At 41.9% G+C, this 23,677-nt stretch overlaps 1 protein-coding gene across 1 annotated transcript in view; it reads right to left on the bottom strand.

The window, feature by feature from the left end:
- Positions 1-23,677, bottom strand: part of caskin1 (CASK interacting protein 1) — a 711,174-nt gene that overhangs the window by 42,300 nt on the left and 645,197 nt on the right. The window contains exons 14-17 of the mRNA XM_070856774.1: positions 19,787-19,871; positions 18,924-19,021; positions 12,587-12,697; positions 8,556-8,657 (exon numbers count right to left, since the gene is read on the bottom strand). Coding sequence (XP_070712875.1) covers positions 8,556-8,657; positions 12,587-12,697; positions 18,924-19,021; positions 19,787-19,871 — 396 coding nt within the window. The remainder of the gene's footprint in view (positions 1-8,555; positions 8,658-12,586; positions 12,698-18,923; positions 19,022-19,786; positions 19,872-23,677) is intronic.

Genomic DNA, 23,677 nt, shown 5'->3' with positions numbered 1-23,677 from the left:
GATTCTGCATGGTCTGTTGAAATGGAGGATTGATGGGATGAATGACCTTTGTTTAATCCAATGATTTTTTTTACATTTATAGATTCATCACTTGTTGAGATATGAGGAACGAATAAAACTCGAGCAAAGGCTGCAAAAACAAACAAGTATATAGACTTCTACGAGAGGTACAGACTTAGCTATATGGTTGTAAAAGGGAACACACTGGAGTATCACCTCTACACATTGATCAGTGATGTTGTGCCACATCAAGGTTTATAACAGAACTTATGGAGAGAATTGCTTACTATCTGTTGAAATAAAAATTGAAGAGCTTCCTTGAGTACACCATATATCTAGGTCCACCCCTTGGCTTAGCTTACCTTTATGGACAATGTACTTCAGATTTTATCTTTGGACACCAACAATCCAGGATAATCAATAGCCTCTTGCCATTCAGAAAGTATTTGTGAAATATTAGTAACCGAGTCTGAGATTGGCCAACCCCGGTGAGGAACAATATTCACAGCGGGTGCAGGTTGGGGAGTTGTTTCCCGTCGTTGCTGGTGTTCCATCCGTTCACGTAAATAGACAGATATCAGGGGTCTGAACCCTGAAAGTAGCATTGCTAACTGTGGTTGGGTGTATTCCTGGAGGCTTCATCACATGACCTCCCACCTTGAACCGATCCACCCCCACATTCCCACCATTAGTCCATCCTCCGGATGCATTGCCATCCCACAGCCAATTGGAATGAGGACAGACTCTTTGTTAAACAATTGGATTAATCTTGACTGTTAATGAAACAGTCTTTTTTCCCCATCTCCAATATTTTTATAATTAATAAATGAAAGTGGTCAAAAAAAAGAAAAAAAACACTTTTTTTTAATGCCTCTATGAAAAAAGTATGTATAAATATGTAAACAGAAAGAATGTAGCAAAAGTAAATATTGGTTCCTTAGAGGTTGAGACAGGAGAAATTATTATGGGGAATAAGGAAATGGCAGACGTTAACCAAATATTTTGTATCTGCCTTCACAGTGGAAGACACAAAAAGCATACCAAAATTGGTTTGGAACCGAGGGTTTAATGAGAGTGAGGAACTTAACGTTATTAATATAAGTAGAGAAAAAGTACTAGAGAAACCAATGGGATTAAAAGCCAACAAATCCCCTGAACCTGAACCCTATCCTAGGGTTCTAAAATAGGTGGCTACAGAGTTAATGGATGCATTGGTTTTGATCTTCCAAAATTCCCTAGATTCTAGAACAGTCCCAGCGGATTGGAAGGTAGCAAATGTAACACCGCTATTCAAGAAAGGAGGGAGAGAGAAAACAGGGAACTTATAGGCCAGTTAGCCTGACATGAGTTGTCAGGAAAATGCTGGAATCCATTTTTCAGGAAGTGGTATCAGGGTACTTAGAAAATCATAATATGTTTAGGCAGAGTCAACATGGTTTTATTAAAGGAAAATTGTGTTTGACAAATTTATTAGAGTTTTTTGAGGATGTAACTAGCAGGGTAAATAAAAGGGAACCAGTGGATGTAGTATATTTAGATTTCCAAAAAGTTATTCGATAAGGTCCCACATAAAAGGTTATTATACAAGATAAAGGCTCATGGAGTTGGGGGTAATATATTTGCATGCATAGGGAATTAGATAACGGACAGAAAACAGAGTAGGGATAAATGGGTCTTTTTCAGGTTGGCAGGCTGTAATTGGTGGGGTGTTGCAAGGATCAGTGCTGGGGCCTCAGCTATTTATAATCTATACCAATAACCTAGATGAAGGGATCGAGTGTAATGTATCCAAGTTTGCTGATGATACAAAGCTAGGTGGGACAGTAAGCTGTGAGGAGAATAGAAATAGTCTGCAAAGGGATATAGATAGGGATATAAGCGAATGGGCAGTAAGGTGACAGACGGAGTATAATGTAGGGAGATGTGAGTTTTTTCACTTTGGTAGGAAGAATAGAAAAAGAGAGTATTTTTTAAATGGTGAGAAACTTTTAAATGTTGATGTTCAAAGAGATTTGTGTGTCCTCGTGCAAGAAACACAGAAAACTGGCATGCAGGTACAGCAAGCAATAAGGAAGGCAAATGGCATGTTGGCCTTTATTGCAAGGGGATTGGAGTACAAGAGCAAGGAAGTCTTGCTACAATTGTACAGGGCCTTGGTGGGCCCACACCTTGAATATTGTGTACAGTTTTGGTCTCCTTATCTAAGGAAGGATATACTTGCTCTGGAGGCGTTACAACAAAGGTTCACTAGATTAATTCCTGGGATGAAAGGGCTGTCCAATGATGAGAAATTATGTAGAATTGGCCTATTCTTTCTGGAGTTTAGAAGAATGAGAGGTGATCTCATTGAAGAATACAAGATTCTGAAGGGGGTTGACAGGGTAGATGCTGAGAGGTTGCTTTCCCCGGCCGAAGTGTCTAGAACTTGGGGGCACAGTCTCAGGATAACGGTAGGCTATTTAAGACCGAGATGAGGAGGAATTTCTTCACTCAGAGGGTTATGAATCTTTGGAATTCTCTGCCCCAGAGGGCTATGGATGTATAGTCTTGGTGTATATTCAAGGCTGAGATTTTTGGACTAGGGGAAATCAAGGGATATGGAGATTGGGTTGGAAAGTGGAGTTGAGGTCGATGATCAGCCATGATCTTATTGAATGGCGGAGCAGGCTTGACGGACCATATGACCTACTCCTGCTCCTACTTCTTATGTTCTTATGATTCTTCTCCAGGGTTGCTCATAGAATCCTGGAGATTCATCTTCAATTCCCGGAGTCAGCAAGGAAATCCTCGAAGGTTGGCAACCCGATCTGAAAGTCATGTTCCTTGCTGGGGGCACCTGATTGGGGAATCAGTCCTATTGTTTCATACATTATAGTAGAACATAGTGAGTAACTCGATATCGCATTATAGAAGTACATTACAAGGATCTTGAACTGTGATGTTCTTTCACATTTATGCTCAACGGGCTTATCTGAGATTCTGCTCAGTTATTCTAGTGAAGACGATGTGAGCAATTTTCAACTTTGCTGACCGGGCAGTAAATTGGCGGAGTGAATCGCCCGCTCATTGTAGAACCCACCCGATTTTTGTTCCATTACAGTGTGTCTTCAGATGCCTAGGCTCTAAGCTCTGAATTCCCTCCCTAAACCTCTCTGCCTCCCTCCCCTCCTTTAAGACGCTCATTAAAAACCTACCTCTTTGACTAAGTTTTTTTGATCAAAAGTAAAAACAGAAAATGCTGGAAATACTCAGCAGCTTTTTGATCACAGGTCTGACTATCTCCTCATGTGGCTCAGTGTTCTCCTGTTTATTATACGTTATATTGAGAATTGGCAATCATTTCAATTCAAAGTTCATGGTGTACTAAGTGAATTTACCCAGCACTCCGCTATGCAAATCACAGGTGCACACAGTGCATCTTGGATTTCATGAAGCAATCGTTATTAAAAAGGTTAAATAACATCCTTCTTCACCTCAGATTGAGCAAGTGTTGGTATTCTATCTGAAGTCAGATAACTCATAACTCAGCAGGTTTACTGTCAGTGACTTTCATCGTTGAAACACAAAGCACGTGACCTCTGGTGAAGCAATGAGGAAACACACATCTATAGGCTGACTAGCGGTAACCTTTCCTGCATGCAAATATAGTACAGGTACAGTATTTAAAATAAATGGAAAGAGTTCATTGTAGCCCATCTGAATTCATTGCACCTGGCTCTTTATACAATTAGCTGGCTAACTCTCTTGCAGGAGTTCATATTTGGGACAGCTACTTCTCTTTGCATGTTCAACTTTATTTTGCAGTTATACGGGAATTTTGTTTTTAAACAGGGAGAACACATCAGTAGAAGCTGTGCAAAATCCATGCGCGCATTAGCCTCAGAGTCGGTCTGAATCACAGTAATACTTATGATGCTGCACAGATAGGAGGGCACGTTTCAACTGCCAGCCACCCCTTTATCACCTGAAAGAAACAGTCGACTGGCAGAGGAAACATAGAAACAAAGAAACATAGAAAATAGGTGCAGGAGTAGGCCATTCGGCCCTTCGAGCCTGGACCACCATTCAATATGACCATAGCTGATCATGCAACTTCAGTACCCCATTCCTGCTTACTTTCCATATCCCTTGATCCCTTTAACCGTTTGAATATATCTAACGAACTGGCCTCAACAACTTTCTGTGGTAGAGAATTCTACAGGTTCACAATGAAGAAGTTTCTCCTCATCTCGGTCCTAAATGGCTTACCCCTTAGACTGTGACCCCTGGTTCTGGACTTCCCCAACATTGGGAACATTCTTCCTACATTTAACCTGTCCAACCCCATCAGAATTTTGTGTGTTTCTATGAGATCCCCTCTCATTCTTTAAATTCCAGTGAATATAAGCCTAGAATATAAGGAGAATCGGGCTCGCAGCTTGGCTAACCCTTAGATAACCTAAGCCCCGCCAGATTCAATTTTCAAGCATGTCTCTAAAATGGACATGAAACCCGGGCACTACAGCCCAAAACAGACGACAGGCTGTTTAAATATGCAAATCGTGGTCCTATGCTGATTATGGTGAGGTGGGGGGGGGGGGGGGTGGCGGGGAGAAATGGTCTTTAAAGCTGGTTTCTAGCTGGTGAAAATAAAGTTTTCCAGAACTTGATCCCATCTCCAAAAGGAACAGTGGGACAGTGCTGAGAGGAAATCAAGTAAAGGAAAGATTTGAAACTTGTGCTTTAAGCATATCATTTAGCTTATAATATATACTACAGTCAGAGTTACTCCCGATGTTTGTGATATTTATGCGCCATCAGCCGACAAGGTCCCAAGCTCTGGAATTCCCTCCCGAAACCTTCCCGCCTCTCCATTTCTCTCTCTTCCTTTAAAACTCCCCGTAAAATCCATCTCTTTAATCAAGCTTTTAATCAAGACCTTCCCAATAGCTCCTTCTTTGCTCGGCATCTATTTTTATTGAAGTGCTGTGGAATGGTTTTCTACATTCGATGAGCTTTACAAATCCAAGTTGTTGTTGTATTCACAGCATCACCATGCGTGACCTGGAAACTAACAAAACTAGCTGGCCTAAAGGGGACAGGAACCTCCTTGGATCTGTTGGCAGCTTAAGGTGTGAAATATAGAATATTTTCTCTCCTCAGAACTCATATTGCTATCTTCTTTCAAACTTCGTTATGGGAATGCCGACAAAGAAAAATAGTATTTAAGAGTAAAAAGTACAGCAATTGGCATCAGAGGGAAGTGGGTATTAGATTACAACATAAGAAATAGGAGCAGGAGTAGGCCATACAGCACCTTGAGCCTACTTTGCCATTCAGTAAGATCATGGCTGATCTTCGACCTCAACTCCACTTTCCCCCCTGGTCCCCATATCCCTTGATTCCCTTAGAGCCCAAAAATCTAATGATCTCAGTCTTGAATATACTCAACGACTGAGCATCCACAACCCTCTGGGCTAGAGAATTCCAAAGATTCACAACCCACTGAGCGAAGAAATTTCTCCTGATCTCAGTCCTAAATGGCCCACCCCTTATCCTAAGGCTATGCCCCCTAATTCGAGACTCTCCAGCCAGGGGAAACAGCGTTTTAGCATCTACTCTGTCACGCCCTCGCAGAATCTTATATGTGTCAATGAGATTACTCCAGAGCATTGGCCCAATCTACTCAATCTCTCCTCATTGGACAACCCTCGCATCCCAGGAATCAATCTAGTGAACCTTTGTTGTAACCCCCTCTAAGAAAAGTATATCCTTCCTTAGGTAAGGAGACCAAAACTGTACACAGTACTCCAGGTGTGGTCTCACCAAAGCCCTGAACAATTGCAGCAAGACTTCCTTCATCTTGCACTCCAAACCCCTTGCAATAAAGGCCAACATACAATTTGCCTTCCTAATTGCTTGCTGTACCTGCATGTTAACTTTCTGTGTTTTGTGTAGAAGGACATCCAAATCCCACTGAACACCAGTTTAAAATTTTGGGGGAAAAATTCATTAGCGCCCTGTTTGGGGACGGTAACAATTGAGAGGCGAGAAACTTAGCAGCAGGCGCTAACGTTTCCCCCCTCACAAACAATTCGGTTTACCGCTCCCGGAAGGAAGGGGATCGCTAAATTTCAGAGCTGCCGCGTCCAAAGGGCCCTTCCTTCCCTTAAAGGGAAGGGCCCACGCTGCAGACTCTGCAATGAAAAAGGACCTAGCTGGACCACCTAGGGGGCGGAGGTGCCAGCACTGAAGCAGAGTGTTGAGCTGAGCAGTCGTGGCTAGGACCCCGTGAAGAGAACGGAGCAGCACCGCAAAAAGCAAGGTACTTTTTTTTTTACTTATCTCAGCCACCTCGCCTTTAATTATAGCCCCGGTAGCGGTCGTCTGTCTGATCGATGCTTCCTGCAGCTGCCGGTGTTTTCGACCAGCGCTACTGCAGGGAGCAAAAGAGAATTTCAGGGGCTGGGTGCTAACGGGGCGATGCACGCGGCAATGACATCATGATCTCCAGGCACAGGAGATGGGGCGCAACGCTGTAGCGCCGTCGCTAAATCTCGGCCAATATGGCAGGAGTCGTCGTCAGCGCCGCGCCCGGTCAGTAATGCATTTGCGTCCCGTTAGTTCCCCGGGGACGCTAACGGGAGGCGCAAATGCATTGAATTTCATCCCCATTCTGTTTTACTATTCTGCCTACCAAAGTGAAATATCCTTTCACGGAGCCCAAGTGAAATGAGTTGAGGCAGTCGCAACTGCCCACAGTTAGTCACAACTTGGGAATAACGCAAATGATCCAAACTGGTGCAGCTCTTTTGCATTGTAGACAAAGATTTCTTCTGTATCTACAGTACTCCTTGAACCCTAGGTCTCTCATTTTGGGTTCCTTTAGCCCATGACACCTCTGATCTTGATGCTGACTTTTTGTGCAGTAAGTGGATCCATATCACCCAGCCAGATGCGCAACACCTTCACAAAACATTTACGTTAAAAATGGCAAAGAAAAATTCAAACAATGTGATTGGCTGGAAAAAGTTGTTTGTCAGTGCAGAATTTGATGTAAAATATATAAATGGATAAAGATGGTTTGGTACTGAATTATTCCAATGGAAGACTCGATGCAGTTAACCCTTGAAGATTTATTGCAGTAAATTTCAGCTCAACCTTTCCCAGTTATAGGAACATAGGAACAGGAGTAGGCCATTTAGCCCCTTGAGCCTGTTCTGTCATTCAATGATATCATGACTGATATGTGACTTAACTTCACATATTCCTGTTACCGTACTGAGCAGATTTATCAGAGCTTGTGGTACAAAATAACCAAAACAATAATTTTCAAACTCCTTTTTTCAAAACTAATAAAATCAAAAAGGCTTTTTTTCCTAATCCTTCTTCATAAAATTATTTTCTAAGAAAGTTATATTTTCCAACATTGTTTGAAAGAAAATATACAATTATTTGAAATTGAAAACAAGTGACCTTATTCAAATTGCGCTGCGCAATACTTGTAACAAGTGCATTAATGAATTCAGAGTTGGAATCAATCTGTCTGCTATTTTAAACTAAATGGATTAACATCTCTGTTAAAACAATAAGGCAAGAAATTTCATACACATGCATTGACACCTTTGTTACTACTATCAGGGGGTAATTTTGACTTTGAGCTTCAGTGAGTGAATGGTCAATCTATGGAACAGGCTCCCTAGGGAGAAGATGGAAGCAGTTAGTATTGATGAATTCAAATGAAAATTAGATAGATTTATTTCAGAACATAACATTGTGAGATACAGTACATGAGTAATTTAAGTCATGACATGTGGTGAGTGTTGCATGCTTGGAAGCAACAGGTGACTTTGGACCTATGGTTCCCAAAGCTCTCCACCACTGGGATTTTCCTCGCCTCGGGTCTGGGTCTATTGTAATTGATGGGGATTCATTGCTATGCTGAGTCAACAACTCCATTATCGTTGTATCATGAGACTACCAGGATGGGAGGTGAACTAGATGGACTTTTTTTGCCTCGTAATTCCTATGTGTTAAATGAGCGATATTGATTCAGACACTCGTTATACATTTCTCCTGATTTTCATTTCCACTGAAGTCAATGACAGTTTTTTTTTTCTACTTTTCCTCTATTTTAATATTCTGATCAAAGTGTTTTTTGGATCTGTATTGAATGTCACTGGATTGTTAGCTGTTGTATGAATGGTTGGGCTGTTCATTCCATCACAGCAGTCGGATGAAAACTCACTGTTGAATTGTTAACCGACCTGCCTCTTTCATATTCAGACTCATCTGTTGTGGATTTCCTGTTTTTAACCTTTGCTTATTACCCACGACATACTTGGGTTCAGCAATCAATCCCTTTTGCCAGAGATGTACAATGCAACTTAGCGTCAAACATTTTTGAATGGATGGGATGGTGGCTGAGATGTGAAAAATGATTTTGATTTGAGTTAGGATTGGGATTTAGGACATGGATGTATACTGGAGGGGGGTGGGAGGAAGCGGCAAGGACGTTCAGTCCACTGATTGTCAATGAAAAGCCTTTTGAGACTAAAGCATGTGATAAGACTTACTGGTTGGTAGTCGGGCAACCACTCTGAGATATTCAGCCGATTTATTTCAATGGCAATCTTTTTCCTATGTCCAGGTTTTGTTACTCCAATTGCTGTTAGATCCTAGAACACAGAGTTTGTTACAATTGAAGATGCCACTGGTGAACGTGAAATTCACAATGGAAGCGGTGCTAGGCCGTAGTTTACAATTACTAAGTTGACTTCAGGTGGGTCTCCAAAAGCTGGCCAGAAACGACACCCTTCCAGTGCCAATGGTGACTTGCTAATCAATCAGGTTGCACATTAACACAACAATGCAACAACAGAGCAGTCCTGTCAAAAATGAGTTAATATAATTAACGTGTATTAAAAGTATAGCCTACCACCTCGGGGTGAGGCTGTCAATGAGTCTTAGATCAACTCGTCTGCAACTAGAAAAGTTAAATTGTTCATAGTACTTTATAAAATGTCGGATATGTTCCGTTCAATGACAGGGGGTCATTTTAACCTAACTTAGCGAGAGGGAAACCCATGGGATCAGGTGGAACACCGGTTTTACACCCTACCCAACATAACACTCGGTTGACCTCAGTTTCCCAACGAGTGGGTTAGGTTAAAATTGCCCTCAGAATGGCTGAGTGGATGAATGTCCCTTGTGGTGTTAGAATCATACAGGCTCTCTGGTTTAATCTCTGGACTGCGTTGAGTTTGCCAACCAGTGGTGTCAATGCTGCTGCCCACATCATCCTTGGGCTAGGGAATGGGAGAAAAAAAATCACCTCAAATTCCCAATTTCTAATCGCTATCCCATAATCTCCCCTAGAAGTGACTGTGTGTGCGGGTGCTGGAAGAGGTTAGTATTGGGCTCAGCCATGCTTTGCCCCTACTGTCAAAGAGCGTCTTAGCATCTGCTATTCAGACTCATATCTAAAGATCATGAAATGACACTGGAGTCACCAGGTTATGTCTAGATTCATTCGGGCGTTTTTGAATCCATGAAGCCAGGTGCTGGATTGCAGTAATTAAGATGACCAATACAAGGACATAGTGTCATGGGAGGTCATTTTAACCTAATGTGCTGGGCGGGAACCCCACAGGATCGGGTGGAACGCTGGTTTTGCACCCCGCCCAATAGTGCTCTCCGCTGACTTCAGTGGAGAATCGCGGGGTGTAACCGCGTAGCAGCCGATCCCGTCAGTTTCCCGATGGGTGAGTTATGTTCAAATTTCCCCATAATCTTAATTCAGTAGATTGGATAGCTCAGAGCTATCTAACACTTGAATCTGTGGCTTCAGGGCTGTATAAGACTCAAATTTGTGCTTTGGGGCTGGGATGATGGGATGGGGGGGGGGGGGGGGCGGAGGGGTGTCTTAGTTTTGTGTGATAATTCCATGGAGCAGAGATTCAGGACTACCTAATTCTCCGTTCTTTAGTTTGGAGTCTTGGGTTGGTCTTTGAGTGAGTTGTGTCAGTTTGTGGCTAGTTGGTTAAACTGAATGCCTCACATTGTTAGAATGTCTCACCTTCGGGGGAGGTAAATCTGGTTTAGTATATCTTGCCCCTAAGACAGCACGCCTCCTGTCGACTGAGCTGGTGCCAAAGTTGTGGCGACGTCCATCGCTTGCTCGGCACTCACCCCCCCTCTTAGCTGAAGGAGGCTGAATGGAGACGGGAGCCTTTGAGAGGGAAAAATGGGGAAAGATCAGGGGTAAAATGTGAAGGAAGGAAGTAAGACCAAACAGTTGTGTGTTGGCTCATTGCCAAAACAAGGTTAGTCTAGAGGACTGAATGGATGGCACCTTAGGCCAAATCGGTCAATCTTCTGGGCTAGCCTCAATTTCGTGCAACCGTACACACAAAGTCCACTCACAGCTTTTAATGACTTTCCAATTTAATTTCCCTATATTCAATTTATCTTTGTGTTTGGCTTCTTCTTCAACCAGACGTCCTGAGACTCCCCTGCACTGCTGTGGTTCATTCCGTATGACATCATTATGAAGCTATTACCATGTCCTTTCAGGGAAACTCTAGGCTTCAGACACCTTCCACTCAATACACTGCGTAATTTCCAACACTAATTCATTTTAACATTTTATCGGCACAAGAACTGTGAAGGCTTTCGGCCTATGCAGAGCGGTTATTTTCTGATAGCAGATGGCATTGCCAGATTATATCATGCTGCTACCTGCTGCTGGTCAGAATACATAGGGAGACTATTGATGCTGATACAAGAAAGCTTTTTTTTCCAATTAGCAGATTGGAAGAATAAGTTTTAATGAATGATTGCTCATTTTCTTTGTGTTAGTGGCCACCCTGTACTCTATTTCGAGAAAAAAGCGGAAAATTAAAACATATATGCCTAACTCCGTTGGCACATAGACCAGGAAGGTCACAAATTAGATTCCTTTTGGTGTTTGGTTAACTGATTTCAGCCAGCATAGGATGCAGGCATCACAATAAGTCACAGAGCCTGCATCCTAGGAAAGGACATCAGTCAGGATATCTGCTCCTTATTGTTATTGGGTAGTCCCTGCATGTGGGCAGCAGGCCAGTATAGGATCACGCTCAGTTGTGTTGGTCCTCAATCTCGCATCGCCGGCAAACAACCGTTGCTAGGCGATGCAGTTTCTTGCCGTTCTATACAACGGTTTACTCTGATGATGGATTCAACGTCCGTTCCTGAAATTTGCACCTTTCCAGAAATCTGTCCTTGTAGAGTTTGCCTGGACGAAAGGATTTGTTTACAGTGATCTGTTTACTGAACTCATCATAATCTGGTGCTATAATACCACTCTTATTGGTAGATCTAGAGAAACTATTTCATCTGGTGGGAGAATCTTAAAAGTAGAGCTAGGCCAGTCAGGAGTGAAATCAGGAAGCACTTTTTCCACACAAAGGGGAGCAGAAATCTGGAGCTATCTCCGCCAAAAGGTTGTGGATGTTGGGACAATTGGAGCTTTCAAGACTGAGATAGTTAGATTTTTCGTAGGTAAGGAAAATGGAGAAAAGGCAGATAAATGGAACTGAGGTACAGATCAGTCATGGTCTAGTTTAAGAAAGCTAGAGTTCTTAATAAGGTGCTTCAACAACATTCTCCTTCACACTTTCTGTCAATAGACGTTCTCCAGCTGAGCACCAGCTTTCAAAAGCTCAAGGACTTTTTCAGTGACCTGCTTTTATCCTTCGACATTTTGTTTCTATCTATGCTTAAATGTATAAATATTTACCTAAAAGTGATGAGAATTTTAAAACGGACAAAATGCATAATTTTTATAAAAGGGACATCGAAGTCTATTTATGTTTAATTTCTGATTTGTGGGAACAGCAGACATGGATTTGTTTCTTTGATTTAAAACAAAAAGGAATTGAAAGAATTCAACATTCGTGACACCGAGATTCACATGAAGAGCATTGCTACTTGGAAGAGTGGCAGAGAGCGACAGCTGGCAGTCTGTCAGCATGAGTCACTGTGTCAGGAAAGGTAGCTTAAGGGGAGACAATTGGAGGTAAACTGGAGGATTATACAGCAGAGTAATGATTCAGACTTCATGACAAAAACCTGCTAACAGTCTTTGTAACAACCAATGCCAGTCTGCAATAAGAGGAAAGCATTCAGTTTGAAACCTGTAAATGAAATTATATAAACAAATTAATGCTGGGAGCCAGCTATTGTTTTTAGCATATTCAATAGACACTGTAAGGAGCCTGCAGTTTCCCTTAAAACCGTTCTGAGTGAATAGTCGAGAACAGCTTTCAACTCATGCAGTTTCAGTATTCAAATGATGTGCAATGGAATTGAATGCAAAGCCTGGTATTGCTTTTCCATTAGGGTCTAATGCACAAATCCTGCCATGAGGTATTAGCATACGAACCGTTAATGAGTTTGTATGAAATTGGTTTGTCTGTCATTTTAACCAATTTACCATTGCAAAGTTAGCAGACAAAAGAATTTTGTTCAAACACATGATGCATTCGGAGGCCAATATCGCACAGAGGGACTTCGCTCCAGTGTCTCCTTTACCGCTATTTCCTCCTGCCGTTTGTAGACTTACCTCAGGGGTCATGCGGCTGATGGTTGGAATGTCATAGCCAGCATTGATAAAGTTAGCAGCATACTGCTGGAGTTGGAATTCACTGAGCCAGTTAAAAACTGTCTCTGGGCTCTGGATAAAGGATGACAAAAAAAATGGAACGTGAAAAGCAGGTTAGAATTTAATGGTAAAAATCTAACCTCAAGTCGTCACTTCCTCCAGAAATCTGTTTACACTGGAGGTAGTTAAGCCCATTACAATAATGCTGAATTATTTTAAAGGGACCATGTCATATTGCAGAAAGAAACTGTAAGACGCAAAACTCTGCAGGCCAACTGGATGGAGGGATGGTTTGACATGATGGCAGCCATACTTTACAATCGTGACCATCCATTACATCTTTGAAACTGCTCAAGACATAATTACAACAATTAGTAAGGATTCCATTCCCTCTTGGTGGTCCCTTGACTCAAACCCTTGGAGTTTTTGTCAAGGAAGAGTTTTTTCTGCAAGGTGACACAAATCCTTTAAGTCTTCTTTGACTAACTCCAATTGCTAAGGCAACACAAGGCTGCATTGTTTGAGTGCAGTAGTCTGAAGGGAGTGTGACTGTTAATGCTTTGGGACCAAAAATAACTGAGTTCTCATGGCAACAAAATAAAGCTGGTGTTATTGTACAGGTTTAGAGCTGGTAACTATGACTCACGAACTAGAGCGATTGGAAATTCAGTGAACTTGTTAGTTTTTTTCCTCCCTTCCCCGCCGCAAAGCAAAATGAGAAATTAATAAGATTCCTACGTTCTCAGAACATGATTGGACCATTCTCATAGGCTACTGAATCTTTAATGTATGTCACCTGCATTTTGCCATCTAAAGTGAAAATGAGGCATGAAAATAATGACATCGCTCAGATATTTTACGAAACTGCAGTAGTTATACAGGAAGGAGGTTAGTGGAAATGGGGTTGAGGAGCAAGGCCTTGGGTCTCATGGACATGAGGAACTTGGAGAAGACAAGGAGATCGGAGCAAAATAAAAGGGAGCCTGGTGTTCAGGACTACAGTGGGTTGGAGACTGGTAGGTAGATTTGGCATAGGGGGTAGTGAAAGCAATAGAGACAATTAATGAATAATGGTCTCCACATTGGTGGCGAAGCAATCTATAAGCTCCTCACACTTGTTGTTAGAGGTGAGGGCGATGTGTAGGGGAGAGCGGTTTGGGAAATGGTGGTGTAATTTCTAGGTAGATAGGTTCATAGTTGAGATTCATACTCATCACAATTCAAATGGTTGAAATAAGAGCTTCTCTGATGGTTCATTTGGTAAAGCCACTATCAATGCGGCTAATCATAAAGATCAGGAAAGTCCCACGTTCAATCCCTGGTCTCGTCTGGGTTGAGCTGATCTCAACTGGGAAGCTAGTAGGGGTGCTACAAAAGGCTTCGACATCTGCTTTCCAGCAAATCTTTAGTGTGCATGTATGGACTTTGAGTTGCGATAGCAGTAATATCAGCACTATGAGCTCTCTCGTGGTTTAGCAAACAAAAAGACTGGCAATTGGAACTGAGTCACACAGACCAGGAAGGCTCCTCTCTGTTCTGAGTTAGTAAACGTCAGCTATGACAGCAATAAATCCCTGTGTCCACATTTATAATGGAAAAGCATTATCATTTAATGAAAAGGCACCGATTTACCTTCTCTGCCCCCACCCTACCACGCTGGAAAATACCACTGTCCATGACCCTTCAGTCCAAAAGAACGTCCATTAGCCACTCTCAGTATTCGGTTCTCCAATCAACTTCCTGTCCATGCTGCCATTCTCTTTAACTCTCACTGTCTTCATTTTATCAACAGGCCTCTCATGTGGCAGCTTCTCAACTGCTTTTTTGAAAATTGTTATACATAACAATCACTCCATTTCATTTAATAATACAAACACCACCAATAAAAACAGACTGTCTGATCATCTATTTCATGCAGTGTTTGTGGGATCTTGCTGTGCATAAATGAGCTGCGGCGTTTCCTACATCACAAAAGTGGCTACACTTCAAAAGAACTCAAATTGTTTGGAAAACACTTTGTGATGTCCTGAGGTTTTGAAAGGTGCTATACAAATGCAAGTTCTTTCTTTCTAATTAATCCACCGATGGATTACTGCCTGTTACTTGCTATATGATATCTAATCATTAATTAATCCACTGATTGGGTATCACTTGTCACTCAGTCCCACATATCTGTTGATCTTCAATTAACCCATCGATGGATTACTGTCTGTCTCTCACTCCCAGATATCGGTGAATCACTAATTAACCCATTGCTTAACATAGAAACCATAGAAACATAGAAAAGAGGTGCAGGAGCAGGCCATTCAACCCTTCGAGCCTGCACCACCATTCAATATGATCATGGCTGATCATGCAATTTCAGTACTCCATTCCTGCCTTCTCTCTATACCCCTTGATCCCTTTAGCCGTAAGGGCCACATCTAACTCCCTTTTGAATATATCCAATGAACTGGACTCAACAACTTTTTGTGGTAGAGAATTCCATAGGTTCACAATTCTCTGGATGAAAAAATGTCTCCTCATCTCGGTCTTATATGGCTTATCCCTTATCCTTAGACTGTGACCCCTGGTTCTGGACTTCCACAACATCAGGAACATTCTTCTTGCATCTAACCAGTCCAATCCCGTCAGAATTTTATATGCTTCTTTGAGATCCCGTTTCATTCTTCTAAATTCCAGTGACTATAAGCCTAGTCGATCCAGTCTTTCTTCATATGTCAGTCCTGCCATCCGAGAATCAGTCTGGTGAATCTTCACTGCACTCCCTCAATAGCAAGAATGTCCTTCCTCAGATTAGGAGACCAAAACTGTACACAATACTCAAGGTGTGGTCTCACCAAGGCCCTGTACAACTGCAGCAAGACCTCCCTGCTCCTATACTAAAATCCTCTCGTTATGAAGGCCAACATGCCATTTGCTTTCTTAATTGCCTGCTGTACCTGCATGCCTACTTTCAATGACTGATGTACCATGACACCCAGGTCTCGTTGCACCTCCCCTTTTACTAATCTGTCGCCATTCAGATAATAATCTGCCTTTCTGTTTTTGCCACCAAAGTGGATAACCTCACACTTATCCCCATTATACTGCATCTGCCATTCATTTGCACACTCACCCAACCTGTCCAAGTCATCCTGCAGCGTCTTAGCATCCTCCTCACAGCTCACACTGCCACCCAGCTTAATGTCATCTGCAAACTTGGAGATATTACCTTCAATTCCTTTGTCTAAATCATTAATACATATTGTAAATAGCTGGGGTCCCAGTACTGAACCTTGCGGTACCCCACTAGTCATCGCCTGCCATTCTGAAAAGGACCCGTTTATTCCCACTCTTTGCTTCCTGTCTGCCAACCAGTTCTCTATCCACGTCAATACATTACCCCCAATACATGTGCCTTAATTTTGCACACTAATCTCTTGTGTGGGACCTTGTCAAAAGTCTTTTGAAAGTCCAAATACACCACATCCACTGGTCTCCCTTATCCACTCTACTAGTTCCATCCTCAAAAAATTCTAGAAGATTTGTCAAGCATGATTTCACTTTCATAAATCCATGCTGACTTTTCACTGCTTTCCATATGCGCTACTATTACATCTTTAATAACTGATTCCAGCATTTTCCCCACTACCGATGTCAGGCTAACCGGTCTATAATTCCCTGTTTTCTCGCTCCCTCCTTTTTTAAAAAAAAAAGTGGGGTTACATTATCTACCCTCCAATCCATAGGAACTGATCCAGAGTCCATGGAATGTTGGAAAATGACCACCAATGCATCTACTATTTCTAGGGCCACTTCCAGTAACTACAGTACTTAATTACAGTAACTCACTCTCAATTATCCGTGAACGTCCAATTGATCCAGCGATTGACTACTATCTGTCACTCACTTCCATATATCCGTTATTGACAAATTAACTAATTGATTGATTACTGCCCTAACTCACTCCCAGATATACTTAATCTTTAATTAACCCATTGTTAGATTACTGCCTGTAATCCCATTAATTGGTATCCATGTTACTTTTAACTCACATGAGAATTTTCTACAAAATTCTGCTCAGATCGATATAAATTGAAATTTCACTCTCACCCTTTGCACCGTTATTTGCAACACACGTTAACCCAAGCTTGTTTACAGAAGAAATCATAAAATAAATTAATTTTCTAAAAGCAGCAATGTGGCTATGAGCAGCTACAGAGGACAAGGATAGAAGCAATGATGGGAATGCAATATTCTAGTAGTTGCCATAGCAGCACATGTATCCACAAATGGCTGCTTTTGGATTTCAGAATTCATTTTGAAACAAATCCCAAGTAAGATAGAAGAAAAGGCCAGTGTGTGACACAGGATGGTGATAGTGTCACACAGCGACGGGGTGATTTTGTAATCCACTGTCAAAACATCACGCATGATATCAATTTTAATACGATTACAGACTGAGCAATAATCAAGCATCATGTTCTGCTATTGTATATGTCTAATGGCTTTATAAATATCATACTCTGGATATATTTACAACAATTGATGGTAATGTAGGGATTATTCATCAACTTTATTTATCTGCAGATGTCAAGGGCTTAATATGCAGCTAATATGGAACCATTGTGGAATAAGAAGGTGGATGTTGCATTAATGCAATCACCCAAACTTTACATCACACCACACCGGTCAAAATGACCATTGGTGTTAATCTCTCCCTGGCTCCGATTGTCTCCTTTATTGATGCGTGTGTGCACGCACGTGTGTGCATGTGGGTGCGTGTGCTTGTTCCCTTCCCAATTCTCGTTCTTCCATTCCTTTGTAATTGCTGTTCACTTGTACTTTCTCCTGGTTCTGACAAAGGGTCCACTCCTGAGAGGTTCACCTGTCCCTTTTCTCTACAGATGCTGACTGACCCGCTGAGCGTTTCCAGCCTTTTCCGTTTTCGCCCCAAGTCGTTGCCGTTCCTCTAGTGTTGAAGGAATGTTGAGCTCTGCCATTCATTTACACTCACTGCCAGCAGCACCACTGACTCTGAACATCCTCAGGAGAAAACATCCTGAGGCTCCGGTGGAGTCAAGTGGGGTGGGGACCAGATCGGGTAAGGAGTTGACAGATTCCCTTCCCTCAAGGACATTAACAAACCAGTTGGGTGTTTACAAAAATTCTGGCTGATTCCACAGTCATTTTCTAGTGCCAGATTTGAGCAATTTCACAACTTGCCCTGGTGGGATTTGAACTCACGACCGCTGGACTGTGGGTCAAATACCATATCCATTAGGCTAACACACCTATATATAAAGGGAATAGAGGCAGCAGCTGCAGCCGAACCTTCCAGTAGAGCCAAATAGCCACAGGAACACAGAAGAAACTGGCATCAATCATTTTGAGACTGTTTGAGTTGAGCCTGTTCATGTTTTGTAAAACCAATCTATCAGCCAGGCTTGGACAATATAAATAATCACATTATGAAATAAAATCCCAGGAAGGAGGCTGAAAGCCTGTTTCGATTACAGGAAAACAAGTGTGGGCTTCAAAAGCCGAGAAAATCTTTCAGCCTTCAGAGCGAACCTGTTAGCAGCAAGTATCAGTAGTTATATAATAAAGCCCCTGAGCAGCATATAAACTGTTGTTTTCCCTTGGCAGGCATTTGGGCATCATTACTAAGGCAATCTGCCACTCTGTGGCCTCTCTGTGTGGCAGGAATATAAGCCACTGGCAGAGAAAGAGAGGAATGTCACAACCCAGAATGGGTCAGCAGAGGGACTGAGAAGCAACTTTGGTCGGTTTATTAGCTCCCCTTTACATTACAGCCGGATAGTTCTTTCAAAGAGCCAGCAAAGGCACGATGGGCCACATGGCCTCCTTCTGTGATGTACGATTCCATTCAATTGTCGACACTGCAGGAGACTGGACACATTCTTATTCAAGGTACAGTGGAAAAAATTTGATAAGGGAAGGGTTAAAAGCACATTCTCAAAGGCGACAGTTACTAGCTTAAAAACCTATACATCAGTCTCACAATGAAGTGAAATGCAATGCAAATTGGATTGGTCACGCCTGTCAGCTTGCCGAACAGAATTTCAAAAGATCCAAATCTGTTACAAGAATAAAATATTACTTACCGCCTTCCAGCTCTGCTCCTACCTAGAGACTTAACTGTGCAGAAAGAGAGATAGAGAGAGTTGGGAGGGGTGGTGGGGGAGTGTGGCTGTGGGAGGCGGGTAAAGAAAAACCTGACAGATTTGAAACCTCGCGGCTTCACCTAGCGAGTGTTTATCACGAGGGCCCTGGTGATCCCAGACTGACTTACCTTCGCTTCCGACTGTGCCTCGGCCTTCTTCAGCTGCTGGTCGCCATACGGTTGTTCCGCCAACGGGCAGCCGGACGCGCTCTGGGGACGGGCAGCTCCTGTGACAAAGCAGAACCCAAAGACAACATCAAAAGGGCTTTATTAGCGCTTTAGTCTCGTGCACGCAACAAACTGGAACTAGAATTACATACAATTTACCGCACAGAAACAGGCCGTTCTACCCAACTGGTCCATACTGGTGTTTATGCTCCACACAATACTTGGAAAGGAAAACATTTACAGGGCTATGGGGAAAGGGCAAAGGGGAGTGGGACTAATTGGATAGCTCTTTCAAAGAGCTGGCACAAGCACGATGGGCTGAATGGCTTCCTTCTGTGCTGTATGATTCTCAGAGCAGGTTAACTTGCACACAGAAAGAATGGCCACTCAGTACCAAAAAAATGATCGACACTCGTGGACTTTATCCCAGCATGAATTAAAGATATTTAATTTTAAAAATGATTAAAATAAATTATATTTGCTGCAAATTACGTCACCCTGTAATACATAACAAAGCTCGTCAATACAATATCTCATTATGAGCAAACACTCAATAATATTGCATTATAGCACCAGCGTTTGCAAATACTGACGGACTTACATTTGTCCTTGAATCTACCTCTTACCCTAGCCCTGCAGTGTGCACTCACCATTGTATCAGCCTCCTTCAACAAGGAGAACGGAGGATCCAGAAAATTCTACACAAATTGAAGTCTTCCATTCATTTCCCCTTTGTGTCTTTGCTAAAGACACTTTTAAGTGACCAGCTGGCAGTTCCTTTTGTGCTTTAATGAAAAGGCCCAAGCTCGACAATCGAGGCCTACCTGCAGGCTGGTCTGATTTGGCAACTCCTTCACCTCCTGCTGTCTCTGGAACAGCTCCCTTCTGGGTTAGCACTGCTTGCAGTAACTGTAGCATAAAATAAGGGGAGAATGGTTACAGCAAAGCAAGCGCTTGTTTTGGGAGAGCCTCTGACTGTATCAAAAATAAAAGTTGACATCTTAACAAAAAACCTTTACAGGTTAAAGAGGCACAGTGAATAGACGGAGAAGGGAGAGCAGTTTCTCTTTAGAAACAGCTGCGGTTATCACAGCTCAGGGCACTAGTGCGTGCTCCTGTTCTGTCACAATTTGCGCTACAACAGCTTTTCTTCAGTAGATTGGATACTATTTAAGGGATAGCTCCAGGTTTCACGGCACAGACAGAAAACAGAGACTCGATACAAATGGCTCCTCGCTACTGATTTGTGCTGATCTGTCTCTGAATCCTTTTTCTTTAAAGCCACAGGTACTGACATTCTCTCAGGTGATGACGTGTTTAATCATCTCATTGGTAAGCATACACAGGAAAATGGGGGAAAATGCTTACAAAAATGTAAACACTCTCTGGATTATTTATTTATGTTAGACCGGGGCATTGAAAACATTAATCAACGTGACGTTCCACAGCATGACATTTGCAACATGTTGGTATGTTAACCCGATGGTTATGGTACTGGACTGGCTATCCAGAGATTGGGCGTTCAAATCACACCGTGGCAAGCTGTGATATTCAAGCATTTGTAGGCTAGTGCCCTACTATGATAATGCTGTTGGATTGTTTTTAAAATCCAACTGGTTCAATGGTGTCCTTCAGGGATGGGAATCTACTGTCCTAACCCGGTCTGGCCTCCATGTAACTCCAGTTCCATGCTATGAAGTCTACTCTTAAAGCCCATTGGGTAATAAATGCTATCTGGACGGGGTAATAAATACTTCCTGGGATGGATAAAATTATGTAGTATTTAGTACCCATCATAAGTAGTATCTATTACCCAGTCCAGGTAGTATTTATTATTCATCGCAGGTAGTATTTATTACCCAGTGTGGAAAGATAGAAAAAGAGCAACCATAGATTGCAAGGCTTGCTGGGACATTATATTTGGTCAACCTAAGAATTAGAGCTTACTTCAGCAACTATACCAAACAAGCTGTCAGCAGTTGAAACCACGGGTTGCATTACCTTGCAGCAACTGAGGTCATCTGTCTTTTCTGTTTAATTATAACCACAATGAGGATGTGATAACCAAAAACCAGACACTGGAGTGTACAGGGGGCAAGGAAAAGATTAGCCCAAATAAGGAAAGGATAGCTAAGACAACACTGATGAGGTAATTAATTACACTGCTGTAGAGAGACAGTTGAATCTTGCAGACTCTGCACTAGTACAAAAAAGAGGAACCATTATACGTAATTCTATGGGACTTGTTTACTTGGGTGTATAAATAAGTTCCAATTTCTTTGAATTGAGGAGTTGGTACCCTAAGCCTTTGACTAGGGCACTCTCCCCTTGTATACAAGTAAAAATAAACTAACAATCTGACGGTCTGCTTGTATTAAGAGTCTTACCTTAAATCGGTGTCTTCGTCACCAGTTCAGGTAGTATTTATTACCCATCATAAGTAGTAGTTATTATCCAGTCCAGGTAGTATTTATTACCCATTGCAGGAAATATTTATTACTCATTGCCGGCAGTATTTATTACCCAGTATTTATGTGTGAGGTCATGCACTTTGGCAGAAAAAAAATCCAAGAGCAAGTTATTATTTAAATGGAGAAACATTGCAAAGTGCCGCAGTACAGCGGGACCTGGGGGTACTTGTGCATGAAACACAAAAGGATAGTATGCAGGTACAGCAAGTGATCAGGAAGGCCAATGGTATCTTGGCCTTTATTGCAAAGGGGATGGAGTATAAAAGCAGGGAAGTCTTGCTACAGCTATACAAGGTATTTGTTGTATATGTATAATATAAATATACTCCCTGTACACTCAAAGTACAGTTACATAAGATTACTGAATGTATCTTCAAACTGTATACGCTATGCTTGTACCACCAGAGGGTGCAACTGGTGGAGACCTAGGGGGTCACGTGTACACGACAGGTAACCAGGTATAAAAGGGAGCTCACCATGCTGTACCCCCACTCAGGAGCTGTAATAAATGGGCTAAGGTCACCACAGTTCAAGTACAATACCTCGCCTCATGGAGTAATTACTAGAGTGCTTACAGACACAATAACATTGGTGAGGCCACACCTGGAATACTGCGTGCAGTTTTGGTTTCCATATTTATGAGAGGATATACTTGCTTTGGAGGCAGTTCAGAGAAGGTTCACTAGGTTGATTCCGGGGATGAGGGGGTTGACTTATGAGGAAAGGTTGAGTAGGTTGGTCCTCTACTCATTGGAATTTAGAAGAATGAGAGGTGATCTTATCGAAACGTCTAAGATTATGAGGGGGCTTGACAAGGTGGATGTAGAGAGGATGTTTCCACTGATGGGGGAGACTAGAACTAGAGGGCATAACCTTAGAATAAGGGGCCGTCCATTTAAAACAGAGATGAGGAGAAATTTCTTCTCTCAAAGGGTTGTAAATCTGTTGCCTGCCTCAGAGAGCTGTGGAAGCTGGGACAGTGAATAAATTTAAGAGAGAAATAGACAGTTTCTTAAATGATAAGGGGATAAGGGGTTATGGGAACAGGTGGGGAACTGAAGCTGAGTCCATGATCAGATCAGCCATGATCTTATTGAATGGCGGAGCAGTCTCGAGGGGCCATATGGCCTACTCCTGTTCCTATTTCTTATGTTTTAATGTTCTTATAATAAATACTACCTGGAATGGGTAATAAATACTACCTGGACAGAGTAATGAATACTACTTGAATGGATAATAAATACTACCTGGACTGGGTAATAAATACTACCTGCGATGGGTAATAAATACTACCTGCACTGAGTAATACATACTACCTGGGATAGGTAATAAATTGTCCCTGGGATGGGTAATAAATAGTTCATTGCATGGGTAATAAATACTACCTTGGATGGGAAATAAATAGTACCTGGGTTGGGCAAATAATACTACTTAAAATGGGTAACAAATATTTCATGGGATGAGTAATAAATGCTACCTGGACTGGGTAATAAATACTACCTCAATGGGTAATAAATACTACCTGGGATGGGTAATAAATACTACCATGACTGGGTAATAAATACTACCTGGAGTAATAAATACTAGCTGGACTGAGTAATAAATACTACTTGGGAGGGGTAATAAATACTTTATGGGATGGGTAAAAAAGTACTTCCTACAATGGGTAATAAATACTATTGGGGATGGGTAATAAATTCTACCTGCGATGGGTAAAACTACTTCCAGCGACGGATAATAAATACTATTGGGGATAGTTAATAAATACTTCATCGAATGGGTATATAAATACTACCTGGAGTAGATAATAAATACTACCTGGGATGGGTAATAAATACATCATGGAATGGGTAATAAATACTTACCTGGGCTGAGTAATAAATTCTACCTGCGATGGGTAAAAATACTTCCTGCGATGGGTAATAAATACTATTGGGAATGGTTAATAAACACTTCATGGAATGGGGAATAAATACCAACTGAACTGGGTAATAAATACTACCCAGGATGGATAATAATTACTATCTGGGAGGGGTAATAAATACTACCTGAACTGGATAATAAATATTACCTGGGATGGGTAATAAATACTACCTGGGATGGGTAATAAATACTACCTGCGATGAGTAATAAATACTATTGGAGATAGTTAATAAATACTTCATGGAAGGGGTAATAAATACTACCTGGATTGGATAATAAATACTACCTAGGATGAGTAATAAATATTACTTGGGATGAGTA

Source organism: Pristiophorus japonicus, chromosome 15 (genome assembly GCF_044704955.1).
Source record: "Pristiophorus japonicus isolate sPriJap1 chromosome 15, sPriJap1.hap1, whole genome shotgun sequence".
Classification (NCBI taxonomy): domain Eukaryota; kingdom Metazoa; phylum Chordata; class Chondrichthyes; family Pristiophoridae; genus Pristiophorus; species Pristiophorus japonicus.
The sequence above is the reverse complement of the archived record's forward strand: the minus strand, read 5'-3'. Positions and strand labels throughout refer to the sequence as shown.